The sequence below is a fragment of the Diprion similis genome, chromosome 2, assembly GCF_021155765.1.
Source record: "Diprion similis isolate iyDipSimi1 chromosome 2, iyDipSimi1.1, whole genome shotgun sequence".
NCBI lineage: Eukaryota > Metazoa > Arthropoda > Insecta > Hymenoptera > Diprionidae > Diprion > Diprion similis.
In genome coordinates, this window is record NC_060106.1 from 4,743,371 (window position 1) to 4,757,727 (window position 14,357).

The window sequence follows — 14,357 nt, forward strand, 5'->3', positions numbered from 1 at the left end:
GTAAGCCTCATTTTTTGATAATAAGTTAAGAATTGAAGAAATGGCAGACATAAAATCAAAAAAGTCGATATTTTCGGAAAAAATTCTTCTTCTCGAATAAAAAAAAAAAATTTAATTTTGAGAAATTTCTAATTTTTTTAGGTTTACCAAGTCATCTCATACTTCATGAAAACGTGTGCAAAATTTTGGAACGATTGGTTGAATAGTCTCTGAGCAATCATTGGCACCGAAAAAACAAGTTTCGAGAGAAACGCATTCCAAGTTTTGGTAACGGAAAAGTGTTCGATAAAGCTACGGACTAATCTGCTATGCCAGCTCCATGCAGCAGGACTTCAGTTTCTTCAAAAAAGGCATCGTAATATACTTATAAAAACATTGCCTACAGAAATTTTGAATAAAAGGGATCCCCGCTGCTCTTTAGTTTGTATACTTGCGCTCGGCTCGCAAAGTGAATGGACGGGGGTCTCAGAAATTGGCTCTATCTCCGGGAGTTTTGAGTTTTGGCCTGAGTCATGAAATTTTTCGGATTCTAGACATTTTAAAGTAACTTTTAAGGCAAAATAAAAAATACGATTTTTCGAAGGTTCTAAATGGTTGTCCCTCTTAAGTTACGGAAACGGGTAAAAGATGATGCATAATTTGTTTTTGCACCTTTGTTTTCTTGTTTTTGTTTCAATATGAGAATCTCTTTCGATATATATTTCGAAGCAATAATTCTTTTCTTCATATTTTTTCTTGGAAACCACGAAACAGTCGACCTAAACTACAAAAACCCCGAATGACTTGATCTGGACTCAGAAAACCATGGAAAATTGAAAATAGGACAAGTTTTTGCGAAAATTGTCATATGTGACAATTTTCTCCAATCCGCGATTTTGTTTAGAAATGTACATATCTTGTTGACCCGCAATTCAAATATCAAAAAGTTTATGAATCAAATGGAAGCAGGAGGAATCACTTTTCTAATTATTTTATTGCAAAACATCTAAATGTAGCCAAGAAAATGAGAAAAACATATTTAGAAGCTGGAAAATAATTACTTACCAGATCCAATTTCATTTTTTCAGTCACTGTGAGGCCGCATATGATCCGATATTCTAATTAACAACATTCATTTGTTTCAAACATTGAACTACAACCTTAATCTATAGCACCGTTCGTTACCATATCCAGCATTGGGAAATTGAACGTTCTACAAAAAAGGTCTCTTGTCATTTTACGATAAATCTACTCCTTCAAAAGTTATTTGACAATCAATCTCAACAAAGGACCTCAAATAACTGTTGAAGGAGTAGATTTATCGTAAAATGACAAGAGACCTTTTTTGTAGAACGTTCAATTTCCTACAAAGACATGTTATTGAATTTTCTGTACGACGCGTCGTTATATAGTTATAAAAATCGCAAGGAGCAAGAACCATTTTTGCCACGTTATTCTTATGGAAAGTAGAAAACCGTGTTGAGGCACTTCTTAGTATTAAAATTAAGAGCTCCCATTTTAACAGGCACCTTTTTTCGGTATCCTGAACAATATTTTCAGTATATTTTTCAAAAAAAAAAAAAAAATAGTCAATTTTTTGATACAGTCTAATATATACATATATAGTACTTGTGACACCGAGAACACCTTTCCTCTACTTGTGATAAATTTGCAATCCCAAATGATCGATATTATTGGTTAAATTCAGATAGTAAATAGTTGTGAAATTGCTCCTACTACTTCTGAACTAATAATTACGCTGATGGCACATCCCCTGTAGATGAAAATAAATAAATATTTGCGTTCTCGCCTGTATCGAATGCCTGGCTTTTGGCTCTTCTTCTGCAGTCTGTCTACTTGGACTTAAGTGGTCCAAGGTTCGTAATCACCAACGTGGTTTGTTTATACAATGTCGGACAACGATAAAACGACAGTTAACCCAAGTCAAGATGAAATATGTAGGTACAGAACTTAAGCAATGCATTCTTTCCCACACAGGAAGGGTTGCGGAGTTCCCATCGGTTCAAATATCTGAGTCACGCCTCCCGATATCTTGACGTGTTACGATTAAGATATTTTTATTAAAATGATAATGTTTACGAATTAACATCTACCTCGACTGATATTCATGGGGCTCAAACTCATGTCATTTCCCGCTTCCGCATTTTTACCTTTTCAATAATTTGAAGATAAGACTGATCGGTGCAAAAATGTGAACGTATGAAACAATGGATCAAAGTGAAAGTATTCCCGCGCTTTCAGGTATTTGTACGTAAAGTTCAAGTTCACACCAGTTGGTATGGAAATTTCATTCGAAACAAGCAAACTTGTTCGAAATTCATGCCAGTTTACAGAAAATTTTGCAGAAGCGCGTGAGTACTAGAATTTTCTTAATTACTTTAAATCACGAAGAAAAATGATTGCAGAAAATTTTCGAACAATTCATGAACAGATTTTTTTTTTTCATCTCAGAAAACGTTGTGTTAAATATTTTTCAACATGACGTCAGTTTACTTCATTCAAAATCACTGAGTAATTTTGAATGAATTTGGATTTTCTTACATATTTTCAAAGTGTAAAATTATACGCATCGTGTTGGGATTTGAAAACTACGGTAAATTACTCGAGACGACGCCGACGGAGAAACCAAGTCGCAGACAGTGGCGTCGTGACGTTGTCCAGATCATAGCTGCGTCTTCATCTGTGTATTCAAGTTTTAAGACGCGGGTTAAAAAAGAGGAAAAAAAAGGTTATGAGATAAGATTGTAATTGGAATCAGACTACCGTTCTCGTTGGATTTGATTATTTTTATTAATAACTACAACATCGTTCGCCATATCGAACCAACGATCAGACAATACCAAGATTTCTTTTTTTCATTAATCTATCGATACCACGGTTTCAATCATCCATGACGTACGGATCTGATTTTGTCAATCAACCTTCAAAGTCTTTTAGTGAGGCTGCGGAAGTAATAATTTTCATTCTGATTAAATTAGTCGGTTTCAAAGAAAAAATCTAGAAACGATCTACAAATTATTTCAATCGGATTTTAGTATTTTATGCTTCGATTAATCGAGGAATTGAACCTAAATTCCTCATTATTCTTTTCTGTCTATACGTGACGATAATTTCAAATATATCTGTAGCATCGAATGTTGACACAACTCTCGGGCTGAAATGATGTTGAAATACATTGTTAGGAGAAAACATAAAATACGATTTCCTAGCCTTTCCGTAAGTCAGAGAAGACAGAAAGCGAATCTGGTAAATGTAACCTGCAAGGGATGCATCCGTCTAGACAGACAGATCCACGCAATTGTCTAGAGTCTGCAGTTTTCAGGCCTACACGCACGGGGTCGAACCTCTCGTGAGAAAATTTTGCGTCTGGTTTAGGTATAGAAGTGCAGAAATTTAGTACAAGCTTCTTAATAGCTACTCTCAAGACAGAATCTCTATAGCCAGACGCGGAACAGAGAATTAGTTGCAGTAACGCTAGACTGAGAAAAATTACCTTTTTTTTATAAATAATAGTAAATTCTAGTGAAATAGGTGTCGTTACTGTAATCTTACAAATATAAATTGTTGGAATTACAAGTAATTGGGGTTCAAGTAACTGTTTAGTGTGATTACAATTTTTAATATACTACATTCACTGTTTGGAGAAATGGTAATCTCTTTGTTTGGTTTACTACATGTTTTCGGTTAAAGAAGACCTTAACATCGATTTATTATTGATCCTACATCAAATTATCTAAGTCGTTGTAACAACAAATGTTCTGAGTTAAAGTGAGCTAACATTATAGTAACACGTACTAGATTTTCTTATTATAGGTAACACTTTTCCATGTTGTACCGAGAACAATATTTTGTGATTTTGATAAAGACCAAACAGAGCTAAGCATTGTAAAGTAACTATAATTTGAAATTTTTATCGGAGCTAAAATGAAGATGGCTAACCAGACAAAAATTTTTCGACTCATTCACAATCAATCGACACATTGTATCATATTCTTTGACATAGAACACAGGAAGTAAGTGAATTTGAAAAATTCATATACTTGATAATGTTTCGGTTTGACCGCTAATAAAGTCGTACATTTTCAATTCCCTTTCGGAAATTAATAGAAAGATAACTCAATATTATTCAACAATGATTTTGTGGATGAGAAGAAAAATTACTAAATTAAATATCCGAGGTCTTCCCGGCATTTTCCAAGCCATAAATTCGGATTTGCAGACATAAATTAAGAAGTTATGCTTGTTTATCGATAGATATTCAATTATTCTTTATGGGCACAATATGCCACAGAATATATTTTTTGATTACTCAAAAACTGTACTCGGATCAAGTTATTTATTTATTTTTGTCTTATTATTAATGAAAAATGTCCCTTGCGTGACATTTCCAATTCCTTAAAATTATACGATTACACCGAATGTTTTTAAGAAATTGACAGTATGCCAGTGTTTTTCTTAGGGTGTGCATAGGGACGAGTGGTTAAGTGTGGATATCACTGACACCACCTTATTCTTAAGACTGGCTAATAGTCACAGCATTGAAGCATACATCCTAGTGGAACGAAATATGGCGCGAAAAAGAATATTCAAGCATTAATCATGCGCTTTATCCTCATATCAAATCTTTGTCGATCCCAAATTTCCAACTCGAAATATTGGACATCCCCATGATCTAACATCTGTGTCACGTGATCTCTGTGTCTAATGATCTCGCCACGAGTAAGAACTGATCATCGATTCGAGTGGGAAAACGATTCATACGTTGAACGACTTCTGCAGTAAATTGACCAGACATTCGATAAAAGGATTTGAAAGTCGGAAGTGCACTTGAGAACCTACTCAATTTGGCAAAGGACTACTTCCGGTCTATGCTGTACACACACAGAGACGCTTCCAAAAGATCACAGCCGTCGTTTTAGCTGCATTGTTACGCAAAAGCTGTCGCAACCGGCGCCTACAAATGCCCGATTCGTGCATGGATGTCTGGGTGCACCAGTTACGTGAGAGCCGAGAAGAAACCTGGAGCAGACGGACAGGCCGAAACAGATCCTCGGAGCGTACGCGTATCTCCATGGGCGGTGGGACCCCCCATGTGGGTGAGACACACCACCTTCTCTGTAGGATTTTGGTAAGCGATGTCCGAAGGGCCCGTGCCAGGCCTCGCCGATCGGCGTGTACCGCCATGCCATGGACACGGCACGGTTGTTTAGACGTGGGATACAAAGCGCCCTTTTATATGCGCCAACGCCACCGTCGAGGCGTCTTTTCGACGGCCTGCCGCTTCCAGCGTTCGTCCAAGACTCTGGAATCGGACACCGCGACACCCGGCTGCTTAAGCCTCCTCCTGACGCCCCCCTCGGGCATACATTCTTTTTACACAATTTAACGCTACTCCAACTTTCACAAGGGAACAACAAAATCGTACGATTCGGGAGGAGGATTCAGTAAGTGCTGTGCAGAATTAAAAGCGAGTTGAATGGGGCTGAACTTGCGCAGACCAGCCGGCTTCATTAAGATCTTTGACAAATTTTGTGCGATTAATAAGAGGTCACTGCGAAATTATGATTTGACCCGTATCTCAACTCAGCAGCGTAAAAAATTCATTCTTTTAATCAGTCCAGACCTAATTAGTGTAGGGCCGTCAAGTTTATCGGGGGTAAGCCTGTCTTATCTTAGAAGTATCCAGCCATGATGCTATTCATCGAGAATTCATTCATTCGATCATAAGTTAGTAAAATATTTTGTAATAAGTCGTCGCGATACGTCATTTTTGATTTATCAAATTATTCAGCAGCTTTCGTTGGATTTTGAAAACTCGCTTTAAATTTATCAAGCGAATAATTTTCCAATTTGGCAATGACGTCATTGCTCCAAAGTCGTCGTCGCGTTTGAGGCGTCGCGCAGACGCCGACGCCTGCAGCGCGCGTTCCCACAGTTAAAAACGGCGCCTACTATCGCCTGGCGCCTACGTCTTACAGCTAGCCAGGCACGCGTCGCATTTTTCAAAGAATTAAAACTCGAGAAGGAGTCGAGCGATCCCGGCAGGATTTTTACCAGATATTCTCCACCCCGTCTTCTGAGTTGCTTTTAATTTTCATGCATCTAGCTGGTGCCGTTTAATTAATTCCGAATCTTCCGAAGGAAAGATCAGAAATTCAAGTGTTCATCCCAACAGACGCGTCTGGAACATGTTAAGAGAAGAAACTGACACTTGCTCGACTGAGCTGTCGCTGACGGTGGGAAAATGAATTGTCTTGTTTTTTTCACATCCCGGTTTTGATACAGCTAACTTTTCCTGCTTTCCTTATCAGCATATTTGACTGACACACTCCCGTAAATAAGCTTCAAGTGCAAAGGAGACTGGAATTTAATTTGATACATGTATTTATTTTATCTCCAGTCAGAAATTTTTAATCTACAGTTTTGTCAAATAATACCTGTACTCACGTATCTGAATTTAATAGGTACAATAGATTTCTTAGAGTCATTGCTAAAACTGATGTCCTGGTATGAAATGAGCAAAGGGCAATGATCGAGTCAAGTTCATTAGCTTCGAAACGTAAGCTGATCCTCGTAACTTTTTCAATTAATAAATTTGAATCATTGAACAGTTGATCGTGCAAGTCATGTGGGTGTGAATCGTATAAGGAGTTCTGCTAATCGTAAGCTGAAAAACGGATTTCAATATCCAGCCCCCTATAATTTGCAACCATTGCTTCATCGGTACGGAGAAAAACGTGAGTCAATATTTAATATTAAAATACTCCGGCTGGCTGGTGTCGTCGGGATTGGTCCAGACCTCCAGAAAAGGCGGGTCTTTGCCTCGATCCTCCGCCCAGAGAGTCCAGAGCTGATGCAACAGTATGGCTGGCTAAAAAATCCAATAAAATTCACTGGCACACATCAATCAATGTTTTCTACAATTACATTGTGAAAAGAAATGAACTTTATTCCAAAAGTCGATCTGTACACTTCAAGATATACAATATTTTTGACAAGAAAAAAAATTCACAATACTTTCGAACGAGTAAAAATTGAGAGGGTGAATATATCTACAATAATTGAATACCGGGAAGATTAGTTTAATAAAACGCGGTGTATTTAAAGTAGCAACTATTTTTTGTTGAAATATGAGATTGCAATTAAGCTGAGCCATTGGAAGCTTAAGAAGCTGCTAATTTTTTGGATTCTAAGTATATTTATTTTCTTTTCACTAAAAAGGAAGGATCAGTTTGGTGTCCCCCTCTGATTTCGTTGAGACTTGTGTATGTTGAAGAACATTGAAAACTAAGAGACACGTATTTTTTATATCTGCGGAAAAACGGCTTAGAGGAGTGAAAATGGTCCCCAAAGATCGCCACCCAACGTGGAGATTTCTTGATGCGCTTGATGGATTTAAATGAAACTGGCTCTGAAGTTTTCCTATTCGTTAAAAAAACATTTCAGTGTTGGTTTCATTCAAATACATGAAGCGCGCCAAGAAATCACCCCGTTGGTTGCCCACCTCTGAGGGTTGTTTTCACCCCGCTAAACCATTTTTCCGCAGATAAAAAAATACGTGTTTCTTGGTTTTCAATATTCTACAACATACATGAGTCTCAACGAAATTAGAGGGGGATTCAAAACTGATATTTCTTCTAAGAGTGACGATTTTTTCCGAAAATCCGACAACTGATGTTAATATTTGCAAAAACGAGTATTTTCCATGATCCTGGTTAAATTAACTATGTTCAATACATTCAATCCTAGTGATATTAACACATATTTTTTTTTCTTCACAAACACCTGACCGCAAAAAAAATTCCTCGGTTATCGTTGGTACATAAGAACATAAATTACTACACAAATCATGATGCGGTACTTTAATTTTTTTCACTATCATTAGCTGCATGCAATGAATAACTGTTTTATTTTTTAAACCCTTTAATTAAACAATTATAGTGATGCTGATGGAAGAGTAACCGACGAAATTACAAATTTGATATAAAATTTATACTTTTCGCTAGGATAATTATGATTGAAAAAATTTGTATAGGTCCAACCGATAAAAATAGTAATGTCAGAAGGTTTTCGAAATACACGATCTTCTTACATTTTGAGGGCTGATAGCTGGGAATACATTCGACATTATTAATTGGAATAAAACGCTAAAGAATATTTATTTGCGTCAGCCATATACCAGTGAGTAAAAATTTAATATTACTACAAAATTTTTGTAATGTCAGTGACGTGTTCTTGCAGCTTCCAGCGAAATCAACGAATCCAAAAATCAATTAATCCAGTTTCCATATTTCGACCGGAGGTTATTAAGAAGCAGATCTCAATGAATCGAACTTGTAATTGATGCATGCAGTCCATACACAAACCGCTAAAAATGATTATCTCGTTCTGGCAAGCAAGTAGACAGGTTTAATGTGTGGGTTAAAAATGGCCGATAATCTGTGAGCTCACCACCACACATGGCAGTCGGACATCCGTGGGTCTCTCCGTCAGTGAACACTTGACTGTTTGGAAAAGGAGTCGTGGTGAACCTCGGCGCGCACTGTGCCTCTGCCCTCCGACCTGACCAGTGTGACCGCATCAGGGTCCGAGAGATCATCGAGTCCCAATTAACAGCTTGACTAGATTTTAGTAAGTAGTCGTTGTGTCACATTTAGTGACGTTTCTTCGCCTCACGTGCTAGTGCTGTAAACCTTTAAGTGTCTTTTGGTCGTCAGTGTATATTACAAACGTCAGAAGTGGATGAACGAGGTTTTATTACGCTGTAAAATCGCTGAGCTTAATTCTTTCCGAAGTCCTGTCCTGTCGGTGTGTCAAAGACAAAGAGGATCCTCTTCAGGGTTGAAGAGGTGCCAAATATTTTGCAGCAAATTGAGTGACACGTGCGTGATCGGACTCGGTTGATTGATAAATCCCGATTTTTAGTTGATTCGAGAATTTTTAAGTGGAGATTGAAGTGTGATAGTGAAAAGTGCTGCATTTAAATTTTACTGGATAAAAACGGTCTTGATAATCCGGAGAAACCACCGAGTGTGTAAAAGTAATCTAAATTCTATTCGGAACAGATTGCGTCCGATGCATGTGTACTAAAGGAAATTTGGAAAACCAGTGATTGCGGATGTGAAAAAAAACATTGTAACATTGTACGAACGTTGAGAGGATTCAAATTTGAAAATGTGTTAGAATGCTGTCGTCCTCCACTTCGGCAACCCCGTTCAGCGTGCGCGATATCCTTAACGAAGATCAGCAATTTTGTGCCATGGATTGCTATCCACAACAGCAACAACAGCAACCTCAACCACAGCAGCATCTCCCGCAAGATTACTACGCGTATAATATAATACCGGAGAACAACTGGGAGGTAGAAAAGTACAAAGAGCAACAAGGAGTAATTTCCGGCTACCAGAATTATCATCCCGAAATGAATCACGTTCACCAACTGAGTCAAGTCATGCCGCCGTATCAGGAGACCTCGGTTGCAGAGGATGGTGAGTAGTTGCATTCCGTTTACACCTTTTTTTAGATGGAATTAACTATTTCAGCATTCAAAAGTTACGACTCTTAGGTTTGAATTACAATATCCACAGTATTTTTTTCCGATTCACAGGAAACGTGGTAACTTCCAGCAAAACTGAACTTCGCAAGAGTCAGTCCGGGAAAAGGACGAAGCGAAAACCCCGCGTTTTATTTTCACAGGTGAGTAGAACAGAAAGAAATATACTGTTTTTATTACAAAGACGATTATAAGAAAAGGGCTGATAAGATAATCATGAAACTGTATATTTCTAGACCCAGGTCTACGAACTGGAACAGCGCTTCAAGCAGCAAAGATACCTGAGCGCTCCGGAACGAGAGTTACTGGCCCAGACATTGAAGCTGACGAGTACGCAGGTGAAAATTTGGTTCCAAAACCGACGATACAAAAACAAGCGGGCACGACTCGAGGATGCGGAAAAGATGCAGGCACAAAACATGAAGAATCAGTCCTTGAAGAAGATCCCAGTACCGGTACTGATCAAAGACGGGAAACCGAACATCCAGGACACGTACAACACGCCTTACTGGCCCAACCTGCGTCCCGAAATCGGGATGGGGATGCAGCCGGCTGATTTTCGATCTGGAGACGTCAGACTGAGCCCGGAATTCAGGGGAAATCAACCTGACATGCGTCTTGACACAAGCGTCAGCCCGGAGTTCCGATCGGATCTGAATTCCGAACTCAGCGGGCGATCCAGCTTGAATTCCGATGTGCACAGACACATAAGTCCCGAGTTCAGGGCGAATTTAACTCCAGAAGTTCGCCCAGCGATGCAGTGCGACGGAAGATTGGTGAAGACCGAATGTTGCGTGAATCTTTCCAGCGATGGTTCGCCCTATTCCGATCACAAGATCGTCGGCATTGAGGCCAAGCCGATGACGAACGAAAACAGAGTAGTGCCAGAAATTTTGGGAACGGATTACAATTTCTCAAACTACTTGGGCCCGCCGAATTATCAGATGCAGTACGTAAACTACATGGATCAGGTTCCGATTGAGCAGAATCTTCAGAGGCTGTGGTAGTGCAATTCAGTTTAGGCTTCGCTGCGTCAACGCTTAACCAAAATTATAACCAAAAAGTATTCACTAGGATTATTTAGGAAGTTTTACTAAGCAGGCTGACGTTCAAGTAAGATGATAATACTCAACGTAAATAGGCTAGTTAACGAATATATAGAACACTTTATTGGCAGCTGTATTTTCTAGAGTAGCTGTAGGATAGTTTTTTGTTCTCTATGTTTTAAGTGCCGCTCAAGAGAGCAGGGCGGAAATTGTTTGAGTGCTTTTTGCGGAAGCATCAATTCAAACCTATTCAACCTGTGTCTTCGCCAAAAACTGTAGTTGACCCATTCTGTTAAATAACTTTATGAAGTTCAAAATTTCTATATCGCATTAGATTTATTGTTATACTTATTAATATTAGTATTAGCAACGCTGTTAGTGTACGATGGAAAATTTATTTTACGAACTTGAATGTATAGTTAATCGTGTCAATGTTGCAAAAGTACGTGCTCATACAACCGATTTAATATCGATTAAAATTTTTCAAAAACTTTCCAAGTTCATCAGAATCAGTGAATATTAATATTGAGTGAGAATAAATTTTACCAATAAATTTAGAAAACAAAAAACCAATGCCAAATGCGAAGCTATCTGAACTAAGTATCTTCGCATTGTCCTTCATAACTCTCGATTTCATTGTTCGAAGGTTGGTTTAATCCCGTTGCGAATTTGGCAAATAAAAACGAAACAAAATATAAAGTTTATAAATAGGTGAGTTCTGACAGCTTGAGCGATCCCAGGGGCGCTTTTAGGTTATCAGCCAAAGCACGATGGGTCATCTGGCAGTCAAGTGGCCCAACTATAGCGTACATATAGGTGGTGCCTTTACTCCCTATACCTACTATTATATCGCCTCGTGTCTTAGCATGGTGCTACTGATGCCATTAAGGGTCCTGGGAACGTACCGATAAAACTGTCAGGCTTAATTTTACCCGCCAGGTATATCTGTTCCATGGAACAAGATAATATTCTCAAGTTGGCGCTAAATAGCAGCCCACCTCGATTCCGGTGTCGATGTTTCTAAAACGGCTTAACTATGTTTTATTCCAAAGTGGGAAAAGCACCTGCAGCACGCGTTGACCATGATTGATACCAAATGTACTTAATAGTTATTTTAGCCAAGTAAGAAACAAAGAGATGGATTTTTTTTTTTTTTTAATAAACTGTTTACAAAAAAATATTTCCCCTCAAATTTTCTTCAATGTCAGAAGTATATTCATAATTCATAAATATACGTTTTATCCTCTAGGAAACATAAGATTAATACTTTAATCGCAGGACAATGGATCATTCGTTATTCAGCCAACATGTTCAGATTCACCCTTATTTGTTAAACAGAACTCCATTACATCGCCATATATTCATGTAATCAATCACGATAGGTACCGTTCAACGTTGAAATTCGATCTTATTTAACTATACCTAAAGCCAGAAGGGTGACTACCTCCGCGCATAATGCATCAGATTTCCGTGCTCCATTAGAGCAGTCAAAATTTTCCCTAGCTCGCGTTTGTATTCTTTCATCAAACTCATGAGACCGTGATTATTTGATCACACGGTTACAGAATAATCAAATTTTCAAAAGTAATAATAATCAGTTTCAAGTTTTACACTCGAGCAGAAAAATTGTTCACGATTTTGAAGAGAAAAAAAAATTGTAACAGGTCAATTAGAAATCAGAATCAATACAGAAAAAACGCTGGAAGGAGAAAAGAAATTAATTTTCAACAACAAGTTTATTAATAATACAAGGGGGTCGTACACTCCGAAATCTCCAAATAGATACACAAACTCGGTAATTATGTGGAAAAGCCTTATATGAGCCTACGGTAAGGTAGACTGAGTTGAAATATTAATATCACGAAAGCTGTTCACGTTACCGACCGTTGCATGAGCTTTGCAAGCTGATGTATCGGCTGAAAGCAAACTGAAAGCACTCACCATCAGTCGGTAATGATCTACTGCAGCAGCCATAGAGAAATCCGCGACAGTAAATCATTCAGTTTCCTTTCGATCATCAAGCACGTCAGTCTGAAGGGTCTGAAGATTGGTCAGACTTCCGCTGCGATGATTCGCGTCGCCCCTTTGACATGTGAAAAGTATTTTCTCTGATTTGCGCAGTATAAGACTGTCCAAATACTCTTTCACTGCTGGATCAATGAAGAAGCCAGGCTTATGACTGCAGGCATATTTTGGAGATAATTTGGACATTTGGGTGTCATGAATCAATCAGATGAGCAAATTAATAACTCAATAACTGGAGCCAATTCAAATGCCTGCTTGAGAAATGCTGAACATTAAATTTGCTCGAGTTTATTAGGTAATCGATCGATTTTGAATCTCATTTTTGTCTACACGGTAAATTGTGATGTTGCAGAATGTGGACGTGCGAAAAAGTTTGGATAGAAGGATCATCACTGAAAACCGCGAAATAAGAGCTAATCCGATCTAGAAAAGCATGTAGTTACACTCTTGTCTAGTTAACCCCAATGTTAGTATACCCTGGACTTTATATGCGCAGGGTATATCCGAAGTCAGGCTAGAGTTTAGAGTGAATATACCGGGCGGTGAAGGCACAGTAGTGTATACTAAGCACTAATATTACATCTCCGGACTGACAGACACGCGGGACTCTAAAACCCAAGACTAACAAACAATCCGCAGTCATCCGGTCCCGGTGTTTTTATAATTTTACCAAGACGCCCTCGTTGGTTGGTTACCGGTTTGTTACTTTCTCGTTAAATATGCGTCGGTGTAGAATTTCTGAGATCGCGATTGAAGCTTCCTTCCCACCTCGTACAACGGCACCCTGAATGAGTGCGCGCGACAGGGAACCTGGGGGGTCGTGATCGGAGTCCGTTCCTCCAGCTCAACGAGCCGAGACTGTCACGTGAATGCCATAATACTTTGAGAAGAATACTTATCCTTTCATCCAACGTCGGTCCGATCAATTGACAAACTGTCGAGTGGCGGTAGTTAGTAATTAATGTTACAAATTTCGGAAGCATAACAAAATAGGATTGAATTTCCTCAGATACAATTGTTAGTCACTAATTGAAATGTGTTTAGAATCCACACTTTACGCATCCGCATTTTACGACAATCATAATTTCACTTCAACGAAGTCGGGAACACTGTTCTAACAATGAAACATTTTGGTATATATGTTCGAACAATCATTGCACTGAATTGTTCAAGTGGTATGCTCGTACAATCATTTCACAAAGTTTTAGTAGGTATTCCACCGATCTGAAAAACTGCGGAAAGGACAATTAGGTAAGCTAATTTGCAATTGAAATGTGACTTCCAATGTGCGCATGAAAGCCAACTTAAATTTATTAATCGCGCTTTCCTCCTTTCAATTCGCTTTGAATAAAGTGCCTGTTGTTGTAAGGACAAAATGATGACCTGCTTTACTGCATCCTTCAGCCACCGATTGATTGGCGTTGGTAAGAAATACAGACGGAAAAATTTAGCGGCAGAAAGGAAGTAACGAAAGGAAGAAAAGAAACCCAATGATTCGCCGGAAAGAGGGAGGGATGAGATCGACGATGGGGGACGGCGGGACGGTATGGAACGGTCTATAAGGTATAATTTTCCGCGCCAATTAAGGTCTTTAAGGTCTTTAAGAATCGCAACCAATTGAGCAAGAGGGTCAGAGAAGACTGGCTTAGGGGAGACCCCTGTCATTTGTTATTGATTAGATCCAGTCGAAGTAAAGAAACGACTCTTCGTGTCACCACCGACGAAACAGCGGA

General features: G+C 38.7%; 1 protein-coding gene across 1 annotated transcript; it reads left to right on the forward strand.

Moving 5' to 3' along the window:
* Positions 1 to 8,575: 8,575 nt before the first annotated feature.
* On the forward strand, positions 8,576 to 11,055 carry LOC124413099 (homeobox protein Nkx-2.5-like). Its single transcript, XM_046893463.1, has 3 exons — positions 8,576 to 9,488; positions 9,608 to 9,696; positions 9,790 to 11,055. Exons 1-3 carry the CDS (start codon positions 9,185 to 9,187, stop codon positions 10,558 to 10,560), a joined length of 1,164 nt encoding a protein of 387 aa, XP_046749419.1. The 5' UTR covers positions 8,576 to 9,184; the 3' UTR covers positions 10,561 to 11,055.
* Positions 11,056 to 14,357: the final 3,302 nt, after the last annotated feature.